General features: G+C 41.1%; 1 protein-coding gene across 4 annotated transcripts; it reads left to right on the top strand.

The window, feature by feature from the left end:
* Window positions 1–1,621: 1,621 nt before the first annotated feature.
* LOC117448605 (1-phosphatidylinositol 4,5-bisphosphate phosphodiesterase zeta-1-like) lies at window positions 1,622–26,261 on the top strand. Of its 4 annotated transcripts, XM_034085924.1 has the most exons (12): window positions 1,622–1,703; window positions 2,683–2,878; window positions 4,217–4,418; window positions 6,157–6,301; window positions 6,560–6,712; window positions 8,204–8,386; window positions 8,536–8,692; window positions 9,951–10,067; window positions 11,637–11,794; window positions 13,455–13,581; window positions 25,708–25,857; window positions 26,084–26,261. In XM_034085924.1, the coding sequence occupies exons 2-12, from the start codon at window positions 2,689–2,691 to the stop codon at window positions 26,164–26,166; spliced, it is 1,665 nt and encodes a 554-aa protein (XP_033941815.1). In that variant the 5' UTR covers window positions 1,622–1,703; window positions 2,683–2,688; the 3' UTR covers window positions 26,167–26,261. The 4 variants fall into 4 exon arrangements, with proteins under 4 accessions (XP_033941815.1, XP_033941817.1, XP_033941816.1 ...); XM_034085926.1 differs by lacking the exons at window positions 25,708–25,857; window positions 26,084–26,261 and adding an exon at window positions 14,752–14,918; XM_034085925.1 differs by lacking the exon at window positions 2,683–2,878 and having other exon boundaries at window positions 1,681–1,703.
* Window positions 26,262–26,263: the final 2 nt, after the last annotated feature.

The following is a 26,263-nucleotide window of genomic DNA, read 5'->3' as shown; positions in this document are numbered from 1 at the left end:
GGTATTTACGAAGGTCGCCCGGTGAGAGGTCTCTAGAGCAGAGACCTCCAGCGGGCACACGTAAACTACCCGGAGATTTTAGCGGTGTTCCCCACCCTAACGCACTGTTAGGCGGGGACACACTCGTACACGATTGACCTCTTGGTCCTCTGTGCACGTTCCCACCCCTGGCTATGTTACCCCCAACTCTGGCCAGAGTGAAGGAGCAACGCCACACACTTACTCTGATGTTTCCACCCTAGCCCGCAATATACGGGCTGGCGGGGATATATCAGCTGTTGTGCGGGCAGCCATGGCAGCCCCCACCACGCAGGGACAGATTGTCTCAGGCGGGGAGGGCGATCCTTTACCCACGCCCAGAGCGCGGGGCACTATGGGCCTGACCCGTGAGTGGTACAATCTGAATACAGTGGGACTCCCTCAGAAGGTGATAAACACTATTCAGAGTGCGAGACCTTCCTCCACCAGGTCTCTTTACGACTGTAAGTGGAGGGTGTTTGAGGAGTGGTGCCTTCAAGAAGGACACATCTCTTTTCAATGTCCTGTCGGGGTGATTTTATCATTTCTACAGGACTTGATCGATAAACACAGAACTTTTTCCACGATCAAGGTGTACCTGGCTGCTATTGCTGCATGCCATGTGGGCTTTGAGGGTAAGACGACTAGCCAACATCCTTTGGTTTGCCGTTTTATGAAGGGAACTCGCAGGCTCCTCCCTGTCTCCAGGTCGCTGGTGCCCTTATGGGACCTGGCAGTGGTTTTAAATGGGCTCAAGATGACCCCATTTGAACCCCTGGAAGGAGCTGACATGAAACATCTGTCACTCAAGACAGTGCTGTTACTGGCCCTGGCATCCGCCAAGCGGGTCAGCGATATTCATGCACTGGATCTGTTGTGTCCAGTCCAGGCTTTACACACATATATGGACAGATCAAAGGAGCTTCGTCTTAATGACCAACTCTTCGTGTCCTGGGCTAACACTCACAAGGGCAAGCCTGTTACTAAGCAACGGCTCTCCCACTGGATTGTGGAGGCAATTGCTTTGGCCTATACGAGTCAGAATTTGCAAGCACCTTCGGGTCTGCGGGCTCACTCGACTCTGGGCCTGGCTACATCCTGGGCTTTGTTCAAGGGTGTTTCCATCCAAGACATCTGTGCAGCGTAACCTATAGTTTTACATTTTGCAGTTCAGGACTAATGAGCCACAATGTAAAGTTTTCAAAGATTAACAAAATAATAAAAGTCCTTTTGAGAAAAATCTAACAGAACTACAAATAAAACTAGTGTTTACTAGCATAAACCTGACTTCTGTGTATATTTGATCACTATGTTATGCTGTAGTTTTACACTTCTAATCACACTGAGATATAAAGTCTTTAGAGTGAGTTATCAGCAGGCAGGCACATGAAGGCAAAGGTTCTTTCTCCACATTATCCTTTCTTCATATTCTGACTGTGTTTCACCTCCAAGTCCACTGCTCTGATCAGAAATAACTCAAGGGGACAGACGGAGTGAGTTTAAGTCTTCCTCTGCCCTGTTGGATCTTCACTGTTGTTTTAACTCATAGAATCGGAATGTTTTGTCACTATGGCAACACCTTTGTTTACTTCCCCCAGAAATTGTTTTAAATGTTTTTATACCTAGTTGATATCCTGTTACCAAATAACTATTCTACAGGGACCTAGAGATCACCAGAATCTAAGGTAGGCTGTTTACACAATATCTTATTGAGTTTTCAGGAGACTCTCAGTCACTCTGATAATTCCCTCCCTTTACTGGCAAATACTAGCTAGTGTAGCAAGTGTGAGAATGGTTTAACCACAACTTAGTGTGTGATCAGTGGCTTTTGTTGGGTTAATATTTAGTTAATATTAGACATAATACACCACTTAAAGGGATATTTTGGTTGAAATAACTGTATAAAAGGTTAATGGAGATGATAGCAGTTGTTTTGTGCTGCTCACACTGAGGCGACAGGTGCATCATGGGGCCGGCATGCTGCAGGGTACCTGGTGACAACACCGGCTTAGGCATATGTCTGAACTGTCAAGGGCTGCAGAAAAGAGAGATGAAAGGTATGGAGGGAGGGAGAGATACACACAAAGCCAGGGAAAGTCACAGACACTTTGGTCTCACTGACTGAGAGGAATGACAAGGAGAGGAGAGGGACTCAATGAGAAAGTCACACAGATGTTGCCTTAGCATTTGATGGGGAGATACAGAGAGGAGAGGGAGGGTGGGAGAACTTTGTGCCGAGTAAAGACCCTGGCTTCTCTTTTATTCTCTCTCATGCTGAGTTTGAATTTTTTTTTTTCAACATTGAGCTCAGGTAAAAGCAGGGATACATCTCGGAGTTGGCCTTTTTTTCACCATTTCCTGTATATTTTTAGAGAGCAGGTGGTGTGCTATTTCTTTGAAATACGTACAAGATGACAACGTTAGGAATAATCTAAAGTATAGTGCTGTAAAAAAAAGACCTAAATTCAATGCTTTCTTCTTTCAAAGACTATCATGACAAATATTCAGCCTGGCTGCAGACATAGGCATTAAATTATTAGTAGCCTTCTTATCTTTTCTGAATTTGTTCATTTAAAACTAGTTTGACTTTTCAAGTATATACTTTAGAATACCAACCAGGAATTGACCACAATGGGATTAAGAGGTTATGGTAATTGTGTGCAGGAAGAGATGCAGAGAGACAAGGCCCCCCCTTCAAGGAGAGCTGAAATTCAGCATCTGTATCAAACCTACTCCTCAGGACAGACTATCTTACCTGCCTGTGCCCTCCTCCGTTTCCTCCACAAAGAGCAGAACGAGCTCACAGCCAATGAAGAGAAGGCAGACAGTTTGATTGATAGATATGAGATCGAAGAGACAGGTAAGCATAGGGAGAGATGTGTACCATGTCAGGCTGCTTTTTCATAACATTTGTAAAAAAACATCCACTCTTAAAGGCTTTGTCATGTAATGGTGCTAAATTAGTTAAAACAGAAGTCAAGGCTTAAGCTTCAATGATGCCAGGCGGACAAAGTGATTTGCTGTAAGTCGTGAGGCAGGGGGTGGGAATGACAGAAGGAAAATGGAAGATTCGGGCGTCTGTGGACTAGTAGACCAGATGTTTCTAGGGCCCAGTGTACTGCTGGCTAATTCACAGAATCACAAACAACAGAAGGAAGAAAAACAACAAGACAAGTTTCACATCTGGGCTGCAACTAAACCATATTTTTTCACTTAGGACAGAGTTTCGAGAAGCAGTTTTGAGCTTTTAAAATGCCTCGTGGGGAATTCATCTAAAAATGTAATTCAGCTGAATGTAAACTGACATCTAAACTTCAGAATGTACGCCAGTTCACATATTATCCAACTTTAAGCAACCTACATTTTCAACAGCAGACATTTTGACTTTGGCAGAAAAGTTACAGTTAAAACAAGGTTTTTTGTTATCTTAACAAGGTTTTAGTCCAGTATCAAGCATCACAATATTCCACAACAGTGAGCCAGCTGCACAATACCAGGCACCAAAAACTAGTTTACAGTCGTTCTTAATGTTAACTATTACACCTGAGACTATCATGTTAAAACTAATTCAACAATGTAAACATTTTTTCAGAACAGTGATTTAATATTTCTTACACTACCGATCCGTGGGAGTTGATTTGATTGATGATTCATTTTAATTGTAATGTTAATCTTGCCAAGTCTCATGGTTTACTGAAGTTGTTGCTCCATTTTGAAGAAGCTATATGCTTCACTAGTGGCTATAATAATATGTAAACTGAACCGTTGGATGGATTGCACTGACATTTTGTACAGACATTAATGATGCCAGAGCATGCATCCCACTTTGGTGGTTTATGACTAAATACCAGGAAAACTAATGACGTTCCCGTCAGCCTCAGCTGTGCAATGTATTTGGTTAAAAATAATCAGACTTTAGCATTCTAACATGCTAGACAAAAATAGTGAACATGGTAAGCGTTATTCCTGCTAAACATTGCCATGGCTGCCAACCACAGAACGTTAGCATAGCATTGTGTCATCTGCCTCACAAAGTTACTGGCATGTCTAGACTCTTAGTTTAGATATTCATTTGATTTGTTTTAATATTTTAAGACAAGGATAGAGCTTTTGTTTTAGTTGGCTGGTGTAGTCTTTAACCAATGCTGATTTTAAATTGTTGCTAGAAGTGGTACTCTGCTCAATCCTTCTCTTCCAGCCAGAGAAAGCAGATCCATGACATTTGAAGGATTCCTGAGATACATGGAGTCTAAAGACTGTTGTGTGTTCGACCAGGCCCACACTTCTGTGTATACATCCATGGACCAGCCTCTCACCCATTACTTCATCTCCTCATCACACAACACCTATCTGACTGGAGATCAGATAGTAGGAAAGAGCCATCAGGATGCCTATGTGAGGTAGGAATACAGGATTAATCTGTATATGAAGCCAACATGTACTAATCTAATGGAATCTTTAAAAAGTATTTCATTGATCTGTTATTTAATTTAAGTCAACACTACTGATAAGGCCAATTTAATCACCATTTAGCTCTGATATTGATCTAAAACAGGTCTCCATGACTATTCCTTTCTTTCGAAGGTCTCCCCAGACCTACATGTGTGTTATCAGGATTCTCTCATTTCATTGACCCACTCATGCTGAGGCACAGTGAAATTGCTGTGGTCCCTTTATGGGACAATGGAGGTGATTACAAAAGGGGCTGATGGAAGCAGAAGTACCGTATTTATGGTCCCTGTGAAAGTGCTGAGTGCTGAGGCCGGCTGGTGGAGTGAAACCCTCCAATACAGCGGCCTGGCAGCCGGGGTTTACTTCGATAATGAAATGATCATAGAGAGGAGAACGAAGTGGCAGGAGTAAAAAAGTGTCCATCCCACCTATCTCACAGGTGGGAGGGGGAACACAATTACCACAGTTATTTGTTGGATAAAGAAATAAAGAATTCACAAGAGCCTATATGCTGACAATGAAACTTAAGCATGCATATTTGTTTATGTTAATAATCAAATCACGGTAATTTTTTGTTGTAGATTATCAAAATAGGATTGAATAAGAAACAGTCTGACATTATTGTCTAACTTGGAGGATGAAGATAGCTGCCTGTCAGCCTTCCATCGGGGCACACACTTATCTCGTGCCCTCATTGGTCATGTGCTCGTTCGTGTGTGTTGGAGGAGGGGCTCTGTAAGGAAGTGGCAGATTTTCTCCGGTTGTGTATTTTCAAATTCTAGCGATCTCAAGCCGGTTTCTCAAACGTACCTACTCCACCTTTAAACTGTACAATTCAAGAAAACGATAAAAAAGGATTTAATCGAGAAGACAAATGACAAAACAGCCAAAATGTAATGAGATTAAATAAACTAGATCAAAAGTAACCTACCAGATGATTTACCCAAATGCAGACAGCAATCATATTGTGACAATATGATGCTACTTTGTTCACAATTGCGATGATTTTTCAAATGCAACTCTGCCATGCATGAACTAAGAGCAATACGATCATAATGACATTTCTGTGACCAAAGAGAAAGAACAGCCTGGACTCTCAACTGTTGAAGAAACTCACAGCAGATACACATACTGTACAAGTGTGTCATCATAAAATGGCAACAAGCTTGGGAAAAGATTGGATTTACCAACAAGCAGAAATATCCAGGGTGATATAACTCTGCATCAGGGTTGCAAGAAAATGTATCATTGCCCGCAAGCCTGCTGTGAAAGTGGTATCACTTCTGTCCAATTCCAAGAGAAATCTACATGAATAATCAATATCAGCACCAAGACAAATGCTGTACTGCATAAACTCGACCATATTTTTTTATGCACAGAAAGCACAGAAATGGAAATGTAACAGCACCATTTGAGGAGCAGAAGCAGAAAAAGCTGTTTTGATAAATAATGACAGTTCAATGTTTGCGATACATTATTTATTACCATGTATTATATACTTTGCAGCAATTTGTCATATGCATAAGAGTGGTTATGACGGCTTGAATCTGCGTGTTGAAAGGAATCAGCTCATTTCAAATTCCTCACTCTGTATAAGTGCTTATCTTAGTTTCTACAGCTCAGTGTGTGTGCAAGTGTCTTTATATGCATCAGGCGTTTATGTGTGTGTGTGTTTGTGTGGCGCAGTGCTCTGAGGAAAGGCTGCCGCTGCCTGGAGATTGACTGCTGGGATGGGCCGGATATGGAGCCTGTAGTCTACCATGGCTACACACTGACCACTAAGATACTCTTTAAGGACGTCATCACCACTGTGGAGCAACATGCCTTCGAGGTATGTTGTAGTATGTTACATGATATATATTTACGGCAGCTCCTGCTTCTGTAGCCTCTGGGAGCCTACATAAAAACATTTTCTCTAATTAATAGCCTCTCTCATCAAAATGCTTTGCCTACAAGTAGTCTTTGATTCAGTTCATTTATCTGTGATGTGTCGGGAGAATTAAGAGCCTGCAGAGAAAGCAGACAATCCAGGTTGATGCTAATTGTTGGAAATTGTGATTCCTTTTATAATGTGATTATTTCTTGACAGGTGTCGGCCTACCCAGTGATCCTGTCGTTAGAAAACCATTGCTCTAAGGAGCAGCAAGAAGTCATGGCTAAGTACCTTGTCTCTATCCTGGGGGAGAAGCTGCTGAGAGCTCCCTTGGATCACCTGACCACTGGAGACCTCCCAAGCCCAAACGTAAGAGCAGAGAGTGGTACATCTGAAGCAACATCTGTGTTTTATTTCAGAGCTATAGTGTTTGTAGTCTAAATCATCATCGCCTGTCAAAGCAAAACAAGGAGAAAATAAGACCTTTCGGTGGTCACTAAGGGCCTCATTAGCCTCTGACTGAGCCTTCCTGTGCCTCTCCTCCTCTGGGATGCAGGGGTAAATGGACGCCTGGATTTTGCAGGGCTCTTTAATCTCAGGGATTTAAAACATCGAATGTGAGGTAGTTGATCATGGAGAGTGTCCATTATTTTGAACATGAAGAGGTCATTGAGCTGATTGTTCATTTACTGATTACCCTTTTTGGGTTCTGACTCTGAAAGCGTCTGGCCCGACACTTCACTGAGCGACTGGCCTGAAACATGCAGGGAAGTCACTCCTATTGAATATGAAGAGGAGGATGAAGGGGTTTTTCTCTGCTAGGGGATGAATGTGTGCCGTCTCTATGGAGTTTCTCTGCTGCTTCTGCCTTCTACTGCTTGGGATTTTGCTGCAACTAATGAGTTGTGTTGTATCCTGAGAGTGCATATAAGATTTTCTTCCCCATATCGTTCTTTATCGTTGTGACTCAGGAAGTTGGGGCTCAGATAGGAGCCCCAGCACTAATGGTCTCATCTTCACTGTTAACCCCACAGCAACTTAAACCAAATCAGAGTTCATGTGCAACATTCATGCAGCTTCACACCCAAGTTACCATCCAATTATGAAAGCGCTACTGATATAAAACTCTGAGAACTCTTCATTACCACATACTCCAATCTGACCACTTAGATCAACGGTTTGGAAATCAGTTATTACTCTACTTTATTCAACTTTTACAGTAAACATGGGCAAAATCATCTCCTAAATTACATCAACACAAGCAAAGCCTCTGTTCCAGCCCTCCTATCATTTAGACTAGTAACTGCAATGAAAAATGAAAGAGTGCAGTGCCAAAGGAAGCTCTGAATCGTATAATGTCCATGCTATATGGACTCCTAAGGGACTCCTAAGGGTTGTTAATGTTAGCAGAAGTACATATTTTGCCTGTGCATACAGAGAAGTTGACAGTGTTACTTCCTGCCGTGTGGCTCACCATGGGGCTGCTTCCAGGTCCAGACCATAATGTTGTTGTTCTTTCTTACTTCTAGCATATTGCAGCTCATCTGCATAAGGAGCCCTGTATGGTAAAAGCAGATCTTAAGACTGGTGGTGAAATACAGCAGCATATGTGTGATCCACCTGCTGCGCATATGCACTAATGTGGATTTGGCAACAGAGTGACTCTTTAAAGAATACATATCAGAGAGTAGGCATTTTTTTATGTTTGTTTCCTACGTTTGCGGATGCAGGAACAGGGAAAGTTTGACGTTTGTTTGACTGATGAAACAGTGTGATGAATGAAGGTGCCTATGATTAAGGTGCCATTGCTTTATTCACGATTGAACTCATGCTCTATGTGTATTTGTGCGGGAATAACAGGACCTGAAGTATAAGATCCTCATCAAGAACAAAAAGCTTAAGCCTCACATTAACACGGAGGGCCCATCATGCACAGAGACAGAGGAGAGTGTAGATGAGGGCGAGGAGGATGATGAGGATGAGGAGGACGAGGATCTTCAAACCAAAGCAAAGTTCTGGTCTTCCAAAAAGTTAAAGATAAAAGTAAGTCAGATAGATTTAGGAAAAGCTCTCTGCTATACTTCAATCATAAGATGATAAAGGTACAGTTTAACTCTTGTATTTTATACACTTTGCTGCAATTTGGTGAACACACCCTCTGTCCTCCTCTCTACCCTAAATGTGATGAGTAGAAGGAGAAGGTGGCAGTAGCAGAGGCTTTATCTGACCTGGTCGTGTACACCAAGTCTGTGAAGTTCATCAGCTTCAGTCATTCAAAGGACAATCAGAACTACTGCGAGAACACATCAATGGCAGAGAAGAAAGCGCGCAAGCTAGCCAAGGCCTCAGGTAGAATCTTTTGTATGGAGTTTAAATGATGGGAAGGAAAAAGAGGAAGCCTGGCTGTACAGTAATAAAGACAGTGAATAATGGATTAAGTATTACAAAATCTCATTCTGATGAGCACAGCAGATTCACATGATTTAAAATGACATTCAGCTCAAAGGAGAAGTCTCTGTAGATCCTCTTTGGACGACAAATGCAATTACATCTCGTGCCATAAACTTCTTTAATTGCGAAGGCATATTGAACATGACATATGCGAGATAGGGGAATACTTTACAGGGAATAAAGCAAAACAGCACAAGCCCAGGAATGTGCATTATGCGCTCACTGTTGGGGAAGTGGAGCAGCCCACAGAGGCTCGAATCAACTGATAATCAGTTAAACTGCCATCGTGCGGCGGGGCGGCAGTACGTTAGAGAAACTGCGATGTGGAGAAAGGAAGTCTGCTGCTGCAGAGGAGGAGTGACATTTTACAGACATACAACTGTATTACGAGCTTGTACGAAGGGAGCATAAACAGCCTCTGCAATCTAAAAATCATGTAGTCTCTTGTCATCCTAAAGCCCTGCAGGGAAACACACAGCCCTGCTGCGATCACACAAACTGAAGCTGAAGCTGTGTGCATCTTTTTCTCTAGTCTATCCAAATGGATACAATTATACAGGCGTTAGAAACCTGATCAGGACAAACGACTTGCTCGTTTTCAGGTATTTTCTTCACATTTCCATTTGACATTAGGCTTAAGTAAAACGATGAATAATACTCATACGATCCTTTTTCACTAATCGGTAAAGTTAACAAAAAAGTGTCAAGAATCATATACGTAATGTCAACATTTTCAGAAAACTGAAATGTGTATTATTGGAATTATTAAAGGGGCCCTATTGTGCTTTTGGGGTTTTTCCTTTCCTGTGTGTTATATAGGTTTTTTGAACATGTAAATGGTTTCACTCCCACACACTCCCCACTGCCTGAAAGCTTCCATTGTAGTCCTTTGTTTACTTCCGTAACACTTGCGATCTATTGGCTAGAAAGCCAACACATTGTCTGTGATAGGCTAAGGGGTGGGACATCTCTAAGCGGTTGACCAATCACAGCAGAGCCGGCCAGTTTACCAGTCAGAGCAGACTGGGCTCTGGTTTTAGACAGAGGGTGTCTGGTGTGGATGGTGTCATGGGAATTATCTCTGTATAGGCTTAAGCTGTGTCATTATTGTGTCAGAGGAGACATTGACCTGTGATTGTTGTGCGTCCTCTCTCAGCTGCAGCCTTTGTTCGGCACAACCAGAGGTTCCTCAGCAGGATCTACCCCGCAGGCTCCAGGACGTCGTCCTCCAACTACAACCCTCAGGAGTTTTGGAGTGTCGGCTCACAGCTCGGTGAGTCGGAGAGGGCGAGTTTATGCCTGCCTGTGTGCAAACAGAAGGCATGACGTAAAGGTTCATAATATGCTCACATGCATATACACGCATACATTTATTATAAGTATGATTTAGCAAACAATGCTGATTCCACCTTTTTGTAAAATTGCAACACATTTCCAAACTTAGAAGATTAATGCTGAGCGATATGCATTATTTATATATTTTTGTCAAGGATTACATTTTTCCTTCATTTTCCTCAAATTAATCAGTTAAACTAATTTTAAGTAACTTCAATTAATTTAACTATTTTTAGAATTTTAAGAATTAAACCCTAAATTCAATTCAAAAAGGTAATGAAAGATAATGAATTGAATTCCCTTTGTGTGAGCAGTTTCAACAACAATCACAAAAGTGCTCCACACACTGAGCAACCAGCACAATTAATTATAAGCTTTAGGAATGAACAGAAGTGCAGCGAGAAACTCAGAATTGCCAAATTTGAAAAAGGACAACCTGTCCAAGTGTCCTTTCGATAAGCAGTGAAAAGAACATTTCATTCCAGTTCACAACCTGAGCACCTCATCTGTGTTTGCCCCGAAGCAAGTCCTCTCTTGGCCCTTATCACACATTTTCTAAATTGATTTGCACTCCCTGTGTATTTTTTTCTCACTCACTTTAAACTCCATCCTTGTCTGCGTCACGGCATTTTCATTTCTTTAGAGTCAAGCCTGATAATTGGGCTTGACTCAACATGACTGTGCTCCTGAGTCCTGACAGTAACTAAATTAATTCATGAACTTGACATCCTCAAGCCTTCTGGCAGAGCATGATTCCCCCTGAACTTAAAGTCACCACCCCTCTCTGTCTGGCACTTCCCTGGCTGGTGTGCCTGTCACCTCGTCTGTCTTTACATGCACCTCATCCGTCTCCATCGCTCAGCCAGCCAGACACTGATTCTGACACGCAGCGTCTACGTGCTCCGGTGGCAGCTGTGCAGATGGTGAGACCTTTTCACAGTTGCAGGAGACTGCGGTACAAAGCATCGGAGCATCAGAATACATGAACACAACATTCACTGGGACCCTTTCACATGCACCTATATAACAATATTTAGAAGGTAGCATTGCAGGGTTTTGTTAGGACAAAACTAAAAGTGTTTTCCATCATTTATCCATGTCGACTCACAAGTGCAAAATCCAATCCAGCAGAGATGTATCTTTATCTGTCAGCAGGATTAGGCTACATGTGCTGCTTTGTTATCCGACAATCTAGTCAGTGAAGACATGATACGCACACATGCCAAAACAGAGCTTTGCACTCCAGACGACTCACTACAGGCGCACTTATTGCACAGTTGGTGATTTAGAATGCGTCCCTGATGCAATGTACGCTATTGTTGAGGAAACATTTCAAGTTATTGTATAATTTAGCTCCCTCCTGCAGAACAAGAGCCTTAAAAGAGAGAAGGTACGCAGGAGATTATCTCACGCTGTTCGTTGCATTTTAACAAGCGTTAAGGTATTCTTAACTATTTCTACAAAAATAATACATCCCTTTTTTTCAATGTCCCATGGTGTTTTTCAGTGGCTCTCAATTTCCAGTCTCTGGGCATGCCTATGGACCTTAATGACGGACGTTTCCAGGACAACGGTGGCTGTGGATACGTCCTGAAGCCGCCGGTGCTCATGTCCAGTCAGGAGTGCTTTGATCGCAGCCTCAAACCCACACACCTGCTGCTCAAGGTACAGCCATGAAGCCCTGAACACTCAGTAATGCACTCAGGGCGGATTTATGGATTAAGGTGTAATGTTAACGGACTGTGTGTGTGTGTGCATGTGTGTGTTTGTCTATGCCTCACAATATACACAGCTTGTCCGACTCTCAGCCTGAAGATAAATGCTTTCCTGCCGGATGCTGTGAACCAGCAATAATGTAAATCTCCCTGAGAGTGTCTGCGTTTAATTACATTATGTCCCTCAGAAAGTTAAGGCAATAAAGACATAAGGGTGATATAATGCAATTAGACCTGGGGCACAATTAATAAGTCATTATTTTTAGCATATTAGGGGACAGTAATCGCAGCACTTTTACTGAATCTAAGCCACATAACAATGGATGGATGAAGCTGTAAAGAACAGTCACATCTCTTTAGTGTGCCATCAGGAAGACTGTCACACACTAACTCTTCTAACTCTTCTTATGGAGATACAACAGTTCCCTCTTATGTAAAACATTATTGTGGGACTTAGAGACATCCGAGGCTTTGTACTGCAAAGACAATATGTGGAATTGCCTGGGATCACATGGGACTCATACAGACGTACAGCAGAGGAGGTCGACGAGGGAATCATAGTTACTCTGCCCGAATCAGAGTGGTATGAACAGCCATGAATCATAAAGAAAATCCCTCCTTCAGAATTACAATAACTGACCTTTAAAATGACTGCAAATGTGTTTGTTTTTCAATTGGATCTGCAGCTATTTCCTCAATTGATTTAGCTCAGTCAGTATTGCAGTTGTTAACCTTTTATAAATATTAAATATGATGCTAAAGCCTATCAGACAGTATTTCAACTTGGTTTTGCTGTTTTCTGATGAAGGATATATCAGACAACAGTTCATGAGGATGCATGCACTTACATTCTAAAAGGAGTATGCACACACACACACTTGTCACCTTCACAGCAAAGTGCATGAAATATACATGTGATGCACTCCCTTTTTTTGGTACCCTGGGTACATAAACCCTACCTATATTTATTCACCTCATCATTCTGCATTATTTGATCACTTCAGGGAAAATTCTGCAATCTTGACTCAGCTCTGAACTCAGAGTCACGAGGAGCAGTCAGTGGTATAACAGAGTGTTGACTTTTCAATCTTGAAACGGTCAATTATTCATCTTCTCAGGAAAACAATATTTTTCCCTTGAACTCTCATGGGCCTGTTTAGCATAACCCTGTCAACTACAAACAATGGACAGCTTTTCAATACAAATGGCAAGTCATGTATGAATTATAACTGCAAACTGTTCTTTACCGTTGTAACCGTTGATGAGCAAAATGCATGTTCTTTGTAGAGAGGAATGGGACTGTAATGTTGGTCCGGACACTGTAAAGCTCCATCAGTGGCAAGCCGGGCATGTCGTGATAAGTACATGCAGGTTGTCTTTGATCAGAGCCGGGGAAGGGAAGGCTCAGTGTGAGAGGACTGCAGATAAGCCAGCCTCTCTCCAGACTTGTGTAATTACAGCCCTCTCCCCTCTCGTCTTTTTTCCCCTCTAACTGCCACTCCTGTTTTCTTATTTGTTGTATCATGTACTGTTTGTATTCCTGATAACAATTACATTCTCAAACACGCCCTGTGTGACCACCAGCACTGCATGTATGTGTTTATCCACAGGTGTTCAGCGGGTCCAACTTACCCATCTCCAGGAGTGGAAAACCTCTGGACTCCTTCGTCACAGTGGAGGTTTATGGGACCTCATCTGACTCGAACAGAAAACACACACACACTGTCAAAAACAACTGTAAGTACTGAAACACCAACTGTATGTGACCTTGTTGGGAGATCAAGATATCTTGATTGTTCCACCTTAATTTTGTAACTCTTTTATATTCATTTTTGTATCATTAATTATGTTATCAGAAGCTAAAATGAGTTTTTGGGGTTTGTGAGCCATAATTCGAATTATTCTGAATTTTGAAATTGCATTAATAATGGAAGATTGGGAATAGAGACACCAGACAAAACAAAAGACAGTCTAAAGTCATACTAGCAGAAATGGGAGGCTGCAATAGGCACAGCAGTGCTTTAGGCTAATTGAAAAATTGGCATGATTACAAGCCAACAAGGAAAAAGCTAACATGCTGATGTTGAGCAGATATGTTTACCACGTTGGCTTAGCAAATTATAACTAATGCTAATTAGCAATAAATACATACTGCAGCAGAGGCTATTTGAAATGACATTCATTTTGGAGGTATTTGATCATAAAACAAAGTGTTTTGTGAGAACATGATGGGTATCAGCATACTATAGGGCAGTGCTTCTCAAACTCTTTTCAGTAATGTACCCCCTTTGAAACATTTTCTCAGCCAAGTACCCCCTGACCGACCTGAACATTTTTGATCGAAAAAGCCTATATAAATGATTACAATGTAGTGATGTTCCCTCAGTGTGTGATTTATTAACTCCTTTGTGCATGCACAACAAACTAAGGATATTTTCATCTCTATGCATGAAAAAAAATAACATAACGTTTTTATAAAACAGATTTTTCCAAGGAGTCTTTCAATTTAAGTCATATGTTTAACAAACCAATGAACAAAATGATATATTGTGAAAAACTATAAAATACATACACATTTGACATGTTTATATGAGGACCCCCTTGGTGGCTCTAGGAATATTTTATATACAATTGTGTTTTCTATGTAACTTATTGTACTGAGATTATTTTTGTAATCATGCATGGTATTTTTTTAATTAACCTTTTTTTTCTCTTTTTTTTTTAAATCTCACATACCCCCTGCAGTACCCCAACGTACCCCCAGGGGTCCGCGTACCCCCATTTGAGAATCACTGCTGTAGGGCAATGTATCTAATCCTTCAAGGAAACACATGGAAATTACCATATCTGGATTTTGTCATTTTTTCGATGACAGCATTTTCACTTCCTTTTAAATCTATTTTCCAGTGAGCTGCAGAAGCTTCTGAGAAGTATGCTGATGAGTTTTTCAAAAATGTAGAAGTGGATTTCCTTTGAAGAGAAGTCTGTCATGCACTATGGCTATGACTGGAAACATGGAGCTGACAGTCACTGCACACAGGAGGAAGAGCTACAGTGATTTTATAACCATAACACCAACTTCAAAAGGACTATTCACTCTTTTTTTCAATTCAATTCAATTCAATTTAAAACCTTTATTTATCCAGGTAAAATCCCATTGAGATCAATGACCTCTTTTTCAAGGGTGACCTGCAGCAGTATGTTCCACAAGAAGACATAAAAACATAAACAACAGAACAACAAAAGGACATCATACAGCAACATGTACAGGGATTACAATTTACATATTTAACCACATGTACAGGAACCAACAGCATCTGATTTTGTAGCATTCAACCGAGCTTTAAAAACATGTAGTGAATGAATGAATGAAAACTTTATTACAGACTCAGGGTCCAGATAGTAGTAGTAGTGGTACTAGCTTGGTAATTTTCCATTCTTTTTGCAGACTGTTCCATGTTAGTGGAGCTGCACATCTAAAAGCTTTCTTCCCTGAGACAGTCCTAGCACTTGGCACATTTAATAAAACCAGAGCATGCGATCTCAGGCAATAAGTACTTTCAATTCGCAGAGAGATCAGGGAGCAGATATAAGATGGTAGTTTATCCAACATGGCTTTGGAAATGAAAAAGTACCAGTGACTGAGCCTCCGTACAGTAAGTGATGGCATAACCGCCTTGGTATACAGGGTACAGTGATGCGTAAGTGCTTTACAATTTGTCAAAAATCTCAGTGCACTGTGATACGCAGCATCTAACTTGCTCAGGTAATTGGCAGGTGCATTCATATATAACAAATCACCATAGTCCAGCACAGGTAAAAAGGTCACAGTGACTGGCCTCAAGCGAGAAACAGGACTTATTTCTGTAAAAGAAACCTAGCCTAACCCTCAGCTTTTTAAGCAGGTTATTTACATGAAATTTAAAAGTGAGACAATCATCAAGCCAGATACCCAAGTATTTGTAACAGGTAACCACTTCAAGTTGTATTCCGTAGTTACAATATCCAAAGCTCGTCTCCGGTGTATTTTTAGCTTTAGCTTTAGAAAAGAGCATTACCTTGGTTTTATCCACATTTAAAAGAAGCTTAAGCTCAGAGAGCTGAGCCTGAATAATGTTAAAAACAGCCTGTAATTTAACAATTGCTGGTTGCACTGTCGCGGACATTCATTTCGGAAAATGTTTGTCTTTCTCACATGCCTGCCACGATGGTCCTTCAGAATTGTTTTTTAAACTCTAATCTCACTTTCGCGAAGTTTGCTGGTGACTCTAGATCAGCTGACAATGTATGTGTGTTGATTAAGAGGAAAAGGTGCTTGGTATTTTTATTGTTGTTACTATCAGGAAATGTACAGCCAAATCCAGGTCCACTGAGCAGTATTAGTCAAATAGCTTCTCCTGCTGATTTTATATCTAGATTTGGGCTAGGTTTAATTCATTTAAATGTGCGTAGTCTGTTACCTAAATTAGATTTTGTCCGTATTTGGGCGAGTTCGACTGATGCTGATGTCATTGTCTTATCAGAAACGTGGCTAGATAAATCCATTTTGGCCTCTGACATTTACATAAATGGTTACAGTGTATATCGTACTGACCGGCCTAAAAAAGGTGGTGGCGTTGCCATTTATGTGAAAAATAAGTTTTGTGTAACTAATATGGTTTCCAAATCTGTTAGTAAACAGCTAGAATTTTTAGCCGTGAATATTGAGGTAACAAAGGGTCAACAGCTCATGGTGGTGGGCTGCTACAGGGCTCCTTCGGCTGTCAAGGACTCTTTATCGTCTTTGGCAAAACTGTTATCGCAACTTTCCTACAAGGAAATAGTGCTGCTTGGTGATTTTAATTGGGACTGGTTAACTTCTGTGTCAGAGGATTTTAAAAACATGTGTACCTCATTGAATTTTACCCAGATTATAGACAGTCCTACTCGCCCAAATATTAAGTCCCCAAATAAATCCTCCTTAATTGATCTGATTTTAACAAATGTTCCACATAAATACTCATCTGTGGGAGTATTTGCTAATGATGTGAGTGACCATTGTGTTGTAGCCACAATTAGGGACACTAAGGTCCAAAAGGTTAAACCACGTGTCATCACAAAGAGAGACAAAAAACACTTTGTGGAGCAGGGTTTTGTGCATGATCTGTTTGATTTTGATTGGGGTAAAATGGATCTGTGTGCTGATGTAGAAACTGCATGGTCTTATTTTTATCTTGGTTTTATGAAAATTATAGATAGACATGCACCTCTGCGTAAATTTAGAGTGAAGGGACGAAACAATCCCTGGTTTTCTGCTGAGCTGTCCAGTCTCCTTCATGAGAGAAATAATGCTTGGGCTAAGGCTAGGAAATCAGGCTCAGAGGTAGAATGGCTACGTTTTAGGCAGCTAAGAAATAGCTTCACATCTCAAATAAAAAGTGCTAAATCAATGTACTATTTGTCGGTTACCACAGAAAACCTGAATAACCCTAGGAAATTTTGGAAAGCCATAAAATCGATTTCCACTGGTGATATCCCAAATGAGCAACCTCCGTGCCTTACCACAGCATCTGGCACTATATCAGACAGGGCTACTATGCTAAATTGCTTTAATGAGCATTTTGTGTCTTGTGGCTCTCTGTTTGGCTGTGTGGCTCCTGTGAACGCTCCAATCCTTGACTCTGAACAATGTGGTCTGGAAAACCCTTTCAGTTTTACTCCTTTAACTGTTGGTATTGTTCATGAAGCATCATCCAAGTTAGATCCTAGGAAACCGGCTGGCCCGGACAACGTAGAACCTTTCTTTTTAAAGATAGCTGCAGATTTTATTGCTCCACCTCTTACTTCTCTTTTTAACCTCTCCCTCAGCACGAACACAATTCCAAAAGTATGGAAGTCTGCTTATGTCTTGCCTTTACTGAAAGGAGGGGAGGCAACTATTTTAAATAACTATAGGCCAATCTCTAAATTGTCAGTTCTGGCTAAGGTTCTTGAACGCCTAGTGAGTGAACAGGTAAAGGTGTTTTTATGTATAAATGACATCCTGTCTAAACATCAGTCAGGCTTCACAAAGAAACACAGCACCATCACTGCCACGATGAAAGTGGTAAATGACATTACTACTATTTTAGATAATAAGCAGAGTTGTGCAGCTCTGTTTATTGACCTTTCCAAAGCGTTTGACACCGTTGATCATCGCATTTTAAAGCAGAGGCTACTCAGTATTGGCCTATCCAGCCTTACAGTGGGGTGGTTTGTGAACTACCTCTCTGAAAGGTCCCAATGTGTTCATTTTGATGGACTGTCTTCTGAATGGTTAAACATTTCTAATGGTGTACCACAAGGTTCTGTTTTAGGACCACTTTTATTCTCCATATATATTAATAGTGTAGGTGATAATGTGGATGAAGCTACTTTACATTTTTATGCGGATGATACTGTGATGTACTGTGCAGGTCCCTCCATTCAGGAGGCTGTTGTTAAATTACAGGCTGTTTTTAACACTATTCAGACTCAGCTCTCTGAACTAAAGCTTCTTTTAAATGTGGATAAAACCAAGGTAATGCTCTTTTCAAAAGCTAAAAAGACACCAGAGCCTGTTTTAGATATTGTAACTACGCAAGGAACAAAACTTGAAGTTGTTGCCTGTTACAAATACCTTGGTATCTGGCTTGATGATTGTCTCTCTTTTAAACTTCATGTCAATAACCTGCTTAAAAAACTGAGGGTTAGGCTAGGTTTCTTTTTCAGAAACAAGTCCTGTTTCTCACTTGAGGCCAGGAAAAGGCTAGTCACTGTGACCTTTTTACCTGTGCTGGACTATGGGGATTTGTTGTATATGAATACACCTGCCAATTACCTGAGCAAATTGGATGCTGCGTATCACAGTGCTCTGAGATTTGTCACAAATTGTAAAGCGCTTACACATCACTGTACACTGTATACCAAGGCAGGTTTACCATCACTCTCTGTACGGAGGCTCAGTCATTGGTACACGTTTATCTATAAAGCTTTGTTGGGTAAACTCCCGTATTATATCTGCTCTCTGATAACACAGAGAGTTGCAAGCAGCTATTGTCTGAGGTCACATGATGTAGTCTTGTTAGATGTGCCAAGAGCAAGGACTGTCTTAGGTAAGACAGCTTTTATGTGCGCTGCTCCACTTGCTTGGAACAATCTTCAGCAAGAATTGAAACTGAGCAATCTCATTCCTCTGCATGTTTTTAAAGCTAGGCAAAATGAAATGCTTGCTGATACAATGGGCACTTGTAAATGTCTATAACTATGTATCCTGTAAATATAATGTATAATGTCCTTTATTGTTTTATGTTTCATGTGGAATCTATATGTTGCAGGTCTCCCTTGAAAAAGAGATCTATGATCTCAATGGGACCAATCTGAATAAATAAAGGTTTGAAATGAAATGAAAACAACAGCCTCGTTAATCGAGGGACCTGCACAGTACATAACGGTATCGTCTGCATAAAAATGTAAGGTTGCTCCTTTGACATTTTCACCTAAACTATTAATATAGATCGAGAATAATAGCGGATCTAAAACAGAACCTTGTGGTACACCATTAGTGATGTTTAACCACTCAGAAGACAGCCCATCAAACTGAACACATTGGGACCTTTCAGAGAGGTAGTTCACAAACCACCCCACTGCATGGCTGGATATGCCAATACTGACCAGCCTCTGCTTCAAAATGCGATGATCGACGGTATCAAAAGCTTTGGATAGGTCAACAAATAGAGCTGCACAACTCTGCTTATTATCTAAAATACTCGTAATATCATTCACCACTTTCATCGTGGCAGTGATGGTGCTGTGTTGCTTTCTGAAGCCTGATTGATGTTTAGACAGGATGTCATTTGTACATAAATACTCCTTTACTTGTTCACTCACTAGGCGTTCAAGAACCTTAGCCAGAACTGACAATTTAGAAATGGGTCTATAATTTTTTTAATGGTGACAAATGTGAAATTGACTGTTTGGCTCCACAATTTAGTGCACAAAACTGTCACCAGACTTATCCATTTTGGAGGTTTATCCTACAGGTGTCTTAGTTTTTGACAGACGACTACAATTTCAAATGATACTCACTATAGAAAATAGAGTATGTTGCATTTTGCTCTGAGCTTGTGTTTTTGAAACGGGCACCATGAAAATGAATATAATATCAAGAGGAAATTGATATTAACCAAAACATATCTCTGGCATCAATGTGGTACTGCACAAAACTACCACCCTCAATGGATAATACCATCATCCGCTTTTCATGCTCTATTATAAAGCAACTGCACAGGAGACTCAACATAGAGGGGCTCTCTTTACCATCTTGCCCCATTTGGAGTAACCCCTGTCTTTCTGCAGGAGGAGGCACCTTAAGTAATAATATCTGGCAGAGGGCTGGTATTACTACAATCGGACAGATATATAGAGACCAAACCCTTCCATTTCAACAACTCAAAAATCAGTATGGTCTCTCAGACTCATCTTTTCTATCATATGCACAACTAGCATCTATTATTAGTACAACATGTAAGGAGGGAGCCATGCCTGCTTCATGCTATGGAAGAGGACTAGCGCCTCAAGAAAGCAATCATATCATCCGGTGTGGTCTCTAACATTTATAAATTATTATCTAGGGCTGCCCCGAATACCTATTCTCCTGTCCAACTGTCCTGGGAGCATGCCTTGAATATCTCTCTGTCTGCTTTGCAATGGAACTCCATTTGGAGGTCAGCTATGTTCTCTTCTAAATGTGTAAGATTCAGGATCATACCGTTCAAAATTCTCAATAGAGCTTACATCACCCCTGTTACAAAATCCAAGATAAACACAGAGACTTATGCTGGCATGAATGTGGCAAGCGAGGTACATTGTTGCACCTACTCTGGGAATGCCCAGCGGTAAAAAAAACTTTGGTCAGAAGTAATATCCTTAATGTCTGAATCTTTAAAAGTTAATTCCCCTACATGTCCCATTGCATGTCTAATGGGTCTCAAGCCACATGGCAATGTTGCTGGACTGCCGATCGGCTCTGGACATTGGGCTGTTTAGCCACAAAAAGACTCATCCTACTAAACTGGAAGGAACGCAAACCAGCCTGCTCTACTAGGGACTCATGGCTGAGGGAGTATCTGGACCTACTGAACATGGAGCGTGCAGCTTCTCTGCTGGGGGATTTTGAGGGGAGACAGGAGGATTCGGTTCACTGTCCGCAGCCCTCCTGTCTGACCCTGTCAATATGGCATCTCCTGTGTAATGTATAATGTATTGTGTATGTAATGTCCAGTGTATGTCACAATCAGCTGTCTTAGGAAGTCATCCTTGCATCCCCCCCCCCCCGTTACATTTTGTTTAGTTGTTTGTTGTTACATGTTTTGTTGTATGTTCTGTTATCTGGAGCAATGTCTGTTTACTTTATAACTGAACAATAAAAATATATTTAAAAAAAATATTTAAAAAAAGAGGAAATTGATGAGATACAACGGTGTATTGTTGAGGGAGAGAGGGAGGTGGAGAGAGGGGGAGGGTGAGATAGTAAAGGTCCTAGAGGGTGCAGAGTATTTATTCATGGGGATAAATCATAAAATCATTTCAAACTATGTATCAGATAAGGTCACTGTTGGAAATAAATGAATGTGGGTTTGGATACAAATTTGAATGTAACAGAGGAACTCGGGAAAATTGTTTTGAATAAGAAAAAGATTGAGAACTGCAGCAGAGAGGACTCATCCGTTGTCTACGTGTGCTCTACTCATCTGTCATTGTAAAATTGCAACAAAAAATATTATTATATTTTCTGTTGTGGGTCTGATAATCATTTATTCACTCTCCGGATACCAAAGTCATTTGTCGGTCAGCTCCATACTTTAGTCTGGACTGATTTGCACACGTTCAGTCCCCTGCAGGATGAATTTTAATAACTTAATAGATTTACTTTTTCTCCCTTACTAAGCATGTCTGACTATACATTTAAATACCAGATAAAACTAATATCATAACCACCAGTATGTACTTTGTGTTTGGTACTAATTAGCAAAAGTTAGCATGCTTAAATGTTAGACTAATATGGTTTACATGTTAAATATAATACCTGGTAAACATATAAGTATAAGGTCAATAAGCACCAAGTGCAGACTCACATAATTGCTAGCATAACTGTTGGTATAGTTTAACAATAAGCTAAGACACTAATTCACACCAGAACCCCTCTGACTCGGATTCTTACTTTGTGGAATATAACACTTTCTGTACTTGAAACTAAAGAATGTATTATTTTAAATATTACCTTCTCGAAACGATTTTTTTTTAATTCAACTTCTTTATAATAGTGTATTTTCTTACCTACAGTTAAAAGCTATAAACACAACACTGACATGCTACTACCATAATCACCCTATAAGGTGGTAAACATGGGTTAGCGTTCATTTGGATTTGTGTTTCTGGCCACCAGGGCCCAAGAGTTCAAAGCTTTTAATCTCAATCAGATCCGATCAGATTTTGAAATCCCATTTTTTGTGATCCAGGATCAGACAAGTCGGCCACATTTTGTCCCTGGAGTTCAAAGCAATTCAGGATAAAATCAACCTGATCCAGATTACGATTTTTCAAGATGACTAGATCCTGAATATCAGTGCTTTAATCCTACCGATCGCCATCTAGTGGATATGAAAAATAATACAAGGAAGACAAGAGACCACATTGCAGAGACATCTATAATGTTTAATTATATTTTTAAATACATAAAGGACATCAAATCATAATGAAATTGTAATTAAAAAAAATACTCCCACTAGGGTAACAACAATAAAGCATTCATTCAAAGGCAGCTGGATCATCCAGGCGTGCTTTGAGGAGCTGAATTCTCAGTGAGGTTTCAGTTTGCTGAAGCCGGCACTGCAGTATTTGTTCTTCGGCCAGACGGATCTGCATCTCTGCCCTCTCCGTTTCACGGCTCAGCAGAGTCTCGTAGGCATCATCCCTCTACTCTGGTTTTCTGGTGCGCTTGCATTTTCTCTTTAGAGGTGGCTCTTGCAGTGTGTCATCAGGCCTGGCTGAAGGTCCAGCTTCTGGATCCACATGGGTCAGGAGGACCTCATCTTCAATGGTGTGTGTCACATCAGGTGCATTGATGACCTGAAATGAAAGTTTATCAATATACTTTATACCCCTTAATAAGATGATCACAAGCATGCAACCTGGACAATTGTAGTACTAGGATGCTATGTAAGACATATAGCCATTGTAGTACTATGAAAATAACAATTATACAAGATAATAATTGTAGTTCTATAGGAACAAGGATAAAATCACACATATCTGCGACTCACCATCCAGTACAACGTTTGGTATTCCATGTAAAGATTGTGACTGCTGACCACCAATGATATCAAGTACCACATCTGTGTATTGTCCCCTTTTATATGGTGTGTTACCCATCTGTGGGTTTTTAGCCTGGCTGTGGTCTTTGGTAGCTTGCTGCTTCAAATTCTTCCACCTCAACCTCACTTGGTCCACCGTCCTCTTGTGTCCAGATCCTGTGGCATTCACATTGTCTGTAACTTCCATCCATATTCCGCTCTTTACTTTAGTCGCTCCACCCTCTCTGTTAAAGCTACCAACTATGGAGTCATAATTGTTCCTTACACCCAGCAGCAGTGCATGGGTCTCAGCAGATGTAAAATTAGGCCCCTTTTTGTCCATCTTTCCAACTCAATGGTTTGGTCAGATCAGCAATTAGTTTTATAGGTCTGGCCTTGCTATTAATTACATAATTAACCACAGGCCCTAACCAATCTGGACATTCATTCCAGGTGTGTATTTGCAATTAGTTGTTATTCAGAGACTGATGTAGGCCTACTGACTGAAACAACAGTCAGAACACAGTCATGGCAGGGATTGTTCACATCTTCCATGCTGGAAGGAGAGGTTACCGCCAAAGGGTCTACACCGAGCGCCCCAAACCTCTCCAACAGTACACAACAGAAGAACTGTACAATCGTTTTCGATTTGGACTTGATGACATCAACTACATTGCTGATCTGGTCAGGCCACAACTGCAGTGCAGAACCTTGCGGAGTCATGCTCTGACTGTAGAGGAACAGGTCCTCATTGCCCTGCGCTTTTACGCATGTGGAACATTCTATGAGGTCATAGCTGACAGCATGGGAGTCCACAGGACAACAGTGGGTGAAGTGGTGACAGCTGTGTCTGATGCACTGGCTCGCCTGCTGGATCACTTTGTGACTTTTCCCACTGATGGCCAGATTGCCAAAGTGAAGCAGAAGTTTTTTCTTCTGGGAGACATACCCAACACCATTGGGGTGATCGACTGCACCCATGTACATATTCAAGCACCTCGTCAGAGGGAATATGTCAACAGGAAAGAGAGGCACAGCCTCAATGTGCAACTTGTGGGAGATGCTGACCTTACCATCACCAACTGTGTTGTGAGATGGCCTGGGTCAGTCCACGATGCACGTATCTTCAGAGAGAGCCGGTTGTTCACTGAATTCCAAACCAACAGGCCGGATGGAGTTATATTAGCCGACAGTGCCTACCCATTCCTACCATGGGTGATGACACCTTTTCCCACGGCCAACACTCTTCACAGATGTGCTACAACAACGCCCATGGAAGAACAAGGTGTGCCATTGAGCGCTTGAATGGAGTACTGAAGAGGCGTTTTGCATGCCTCAACTATCTGAGAGTGGAACCCCAAGGAGCATGCCAAATAACACTGGCTTGTATTGTGCTACACAATATCGCTGTCCATCGCAGAGTCCCCCTCTCTGACATCGATGATCCCCCAGTGCCCCTCGCACCTGCTGATGATCTAGGCCCACCTATGGATTTCCCTCTAAATGAGAGACTGAGTGGTGGTGCAAGGCGAGATGCTATTGTCTGCAATTACTTTTGAAAGGTGATGACAGATGATGGACTTTTTTTTGTTTAAGATATTTTTAATTTAATCTAAATTACATTTGTGATTGACAATCTTTGTTGTGATACTTTTATGAGCATAAACATTTATGTCATCAACATTTGGTTGAAAACAAAATAGGCCACCACAAACGTGAGCAAAAAATGGAAAAATAAAATGTATTTCCCATAAAGGCTAAAAATGGTGTATTATTTCAGTTAACAAACTTTGCCATCTAATTTAAATTGAAACATATTTTAAAATAAATTGTACAGTACATTTTGCTCTGGTAATCCACTGGAAATTCACCCCTCTGGTGGGATCAGGATAATACAGTTTTTTGGGATCAAACTGATCCCAATCCTGTGTTGTCGGTTTGAACTACCCGTTTTGAAGATTTGATCCAGATTAAAGCTTGGATTGGATTTCCTGATCTGATATCAAAGTGATCCTAATCCTGTGTTTTGGTTTTGAACTCCCCAAAAGATAAATCTGATATGATCTGATTGAGATTAAAAGCTTTGAACTCTTGGGCCCAGGTGAATATGAGATGAATATTTGCTCTAAATTTGACCACCAGCTCCTGAGAAAAATATCTTGTCGTTCAGCTGCTACTTACTACACTATGTTCATCAGCTACATGAATTGCTTACTTGTCTCTAGGATGTCTAATTATGGCCTTTTAATGTACAGTTGATTTTTAAAATAGTTTCACTAAAAATAACTTCCTGGCCCAGTGAACCATGGCAGTAACACTTGGGGCCGTAAATCCAAAACAATCAGTTAAAAAATGCATAAGGGTTGTGTAATGATTCTCTGTTGGTTCATACGAGTGAGACCTTTGACAATACAGATGGTAATTCAACCCATTATTGATTTGAGTGGTTTTAACTAAACCCAATGATGCTTATTGATTCTAACAAACTGGTTCCTTCTCATTACCCTCACAGCGCTGAGTCCTTACTGGGATTCTGCCATGAACTTCAGCATCAGCGTCCCGGAGCTCTGCCTCCTCCGCTTCTGTGTCCGAGAGCAGACCGGCCTCCTCAGCAGTGAGTTTGTAGGACAATACACGCTGCCCTTCACCAGCCTGAAGAAAGGTGAGCCACAGAGACAGGGGTGGGGGGTTGGGAGTCAGACAAAGGGCTAAATTACATCAGGTGACATTGTGTGACCATCATTGTATTTCCTCTCACTCACCGTCAGCATTCCTGAAGGTCAGTTGGGTTTAAATGGAAACGTTTCTGTGTTTTTGTATCATGCTGGTGTATTCAGGTGCTATACATACGTTTTTTTTCTCGCCAACCCTTCCTCCTCCACCTCCAGGCTACCGATGGGTGCCTCTGCGGTCCCGAGACGGATGCAGCATGGATCCAGCATCCCTCTTCCTCTTTGTTTGGTATTCCTAAAAGAAGTTCTCCATATAAAACACACACACCCTCTAACAGCTAGAGAAGCGTGGCTGATGCAGCAACAACAACAAAAAACTATAAAAATAAATCGAAA

Source organism: Pseudochaenichthys georgianus, chromosome 6, assembly GCF_902827115.2.
Source record: "Pseudochaenichthys georgianus chromosome 6, fPseGeo1.2, whole genome shotgun sequence".
In the NCBI taxonomy this organism is placed as follows: domain Eukaryota; kingdom Metazoa; phylum Chordata; class Actinopteri; order Perciformes; family Channichthyidae; genus Pseudochaenichthys; species Pseudochaenichthys georgianus.
This window is presented reverse-complemented; position numbering and strand designations above follow the sequence as displayed.

Bases quoted from the DNA above. Each gene is read 5' to 3' on its own strand.
- LOC117448605 (XM_034085924.1), top strand. From the start codon at position 2,689: ATGCAGAGAGACAAGGCCCCCCCTTCAAGGAGAGCTGAAATTCAGCAT. The intron at 6,713-8,203 runs GTAAGAGCAGAG...CGGGAATAACAG, and splicing joins GAGACCTCCCAAGCCCAAAC to GACCTGAAGTATAAGATCCT. The intron at 10,068-11,636 runs GTGAGTCGGAGA...GGTGTTTTTCAG, and splicing joins GAGTGTCGGCTCACAGCTCG to TGGCTCTCAATTTCCAGTCT.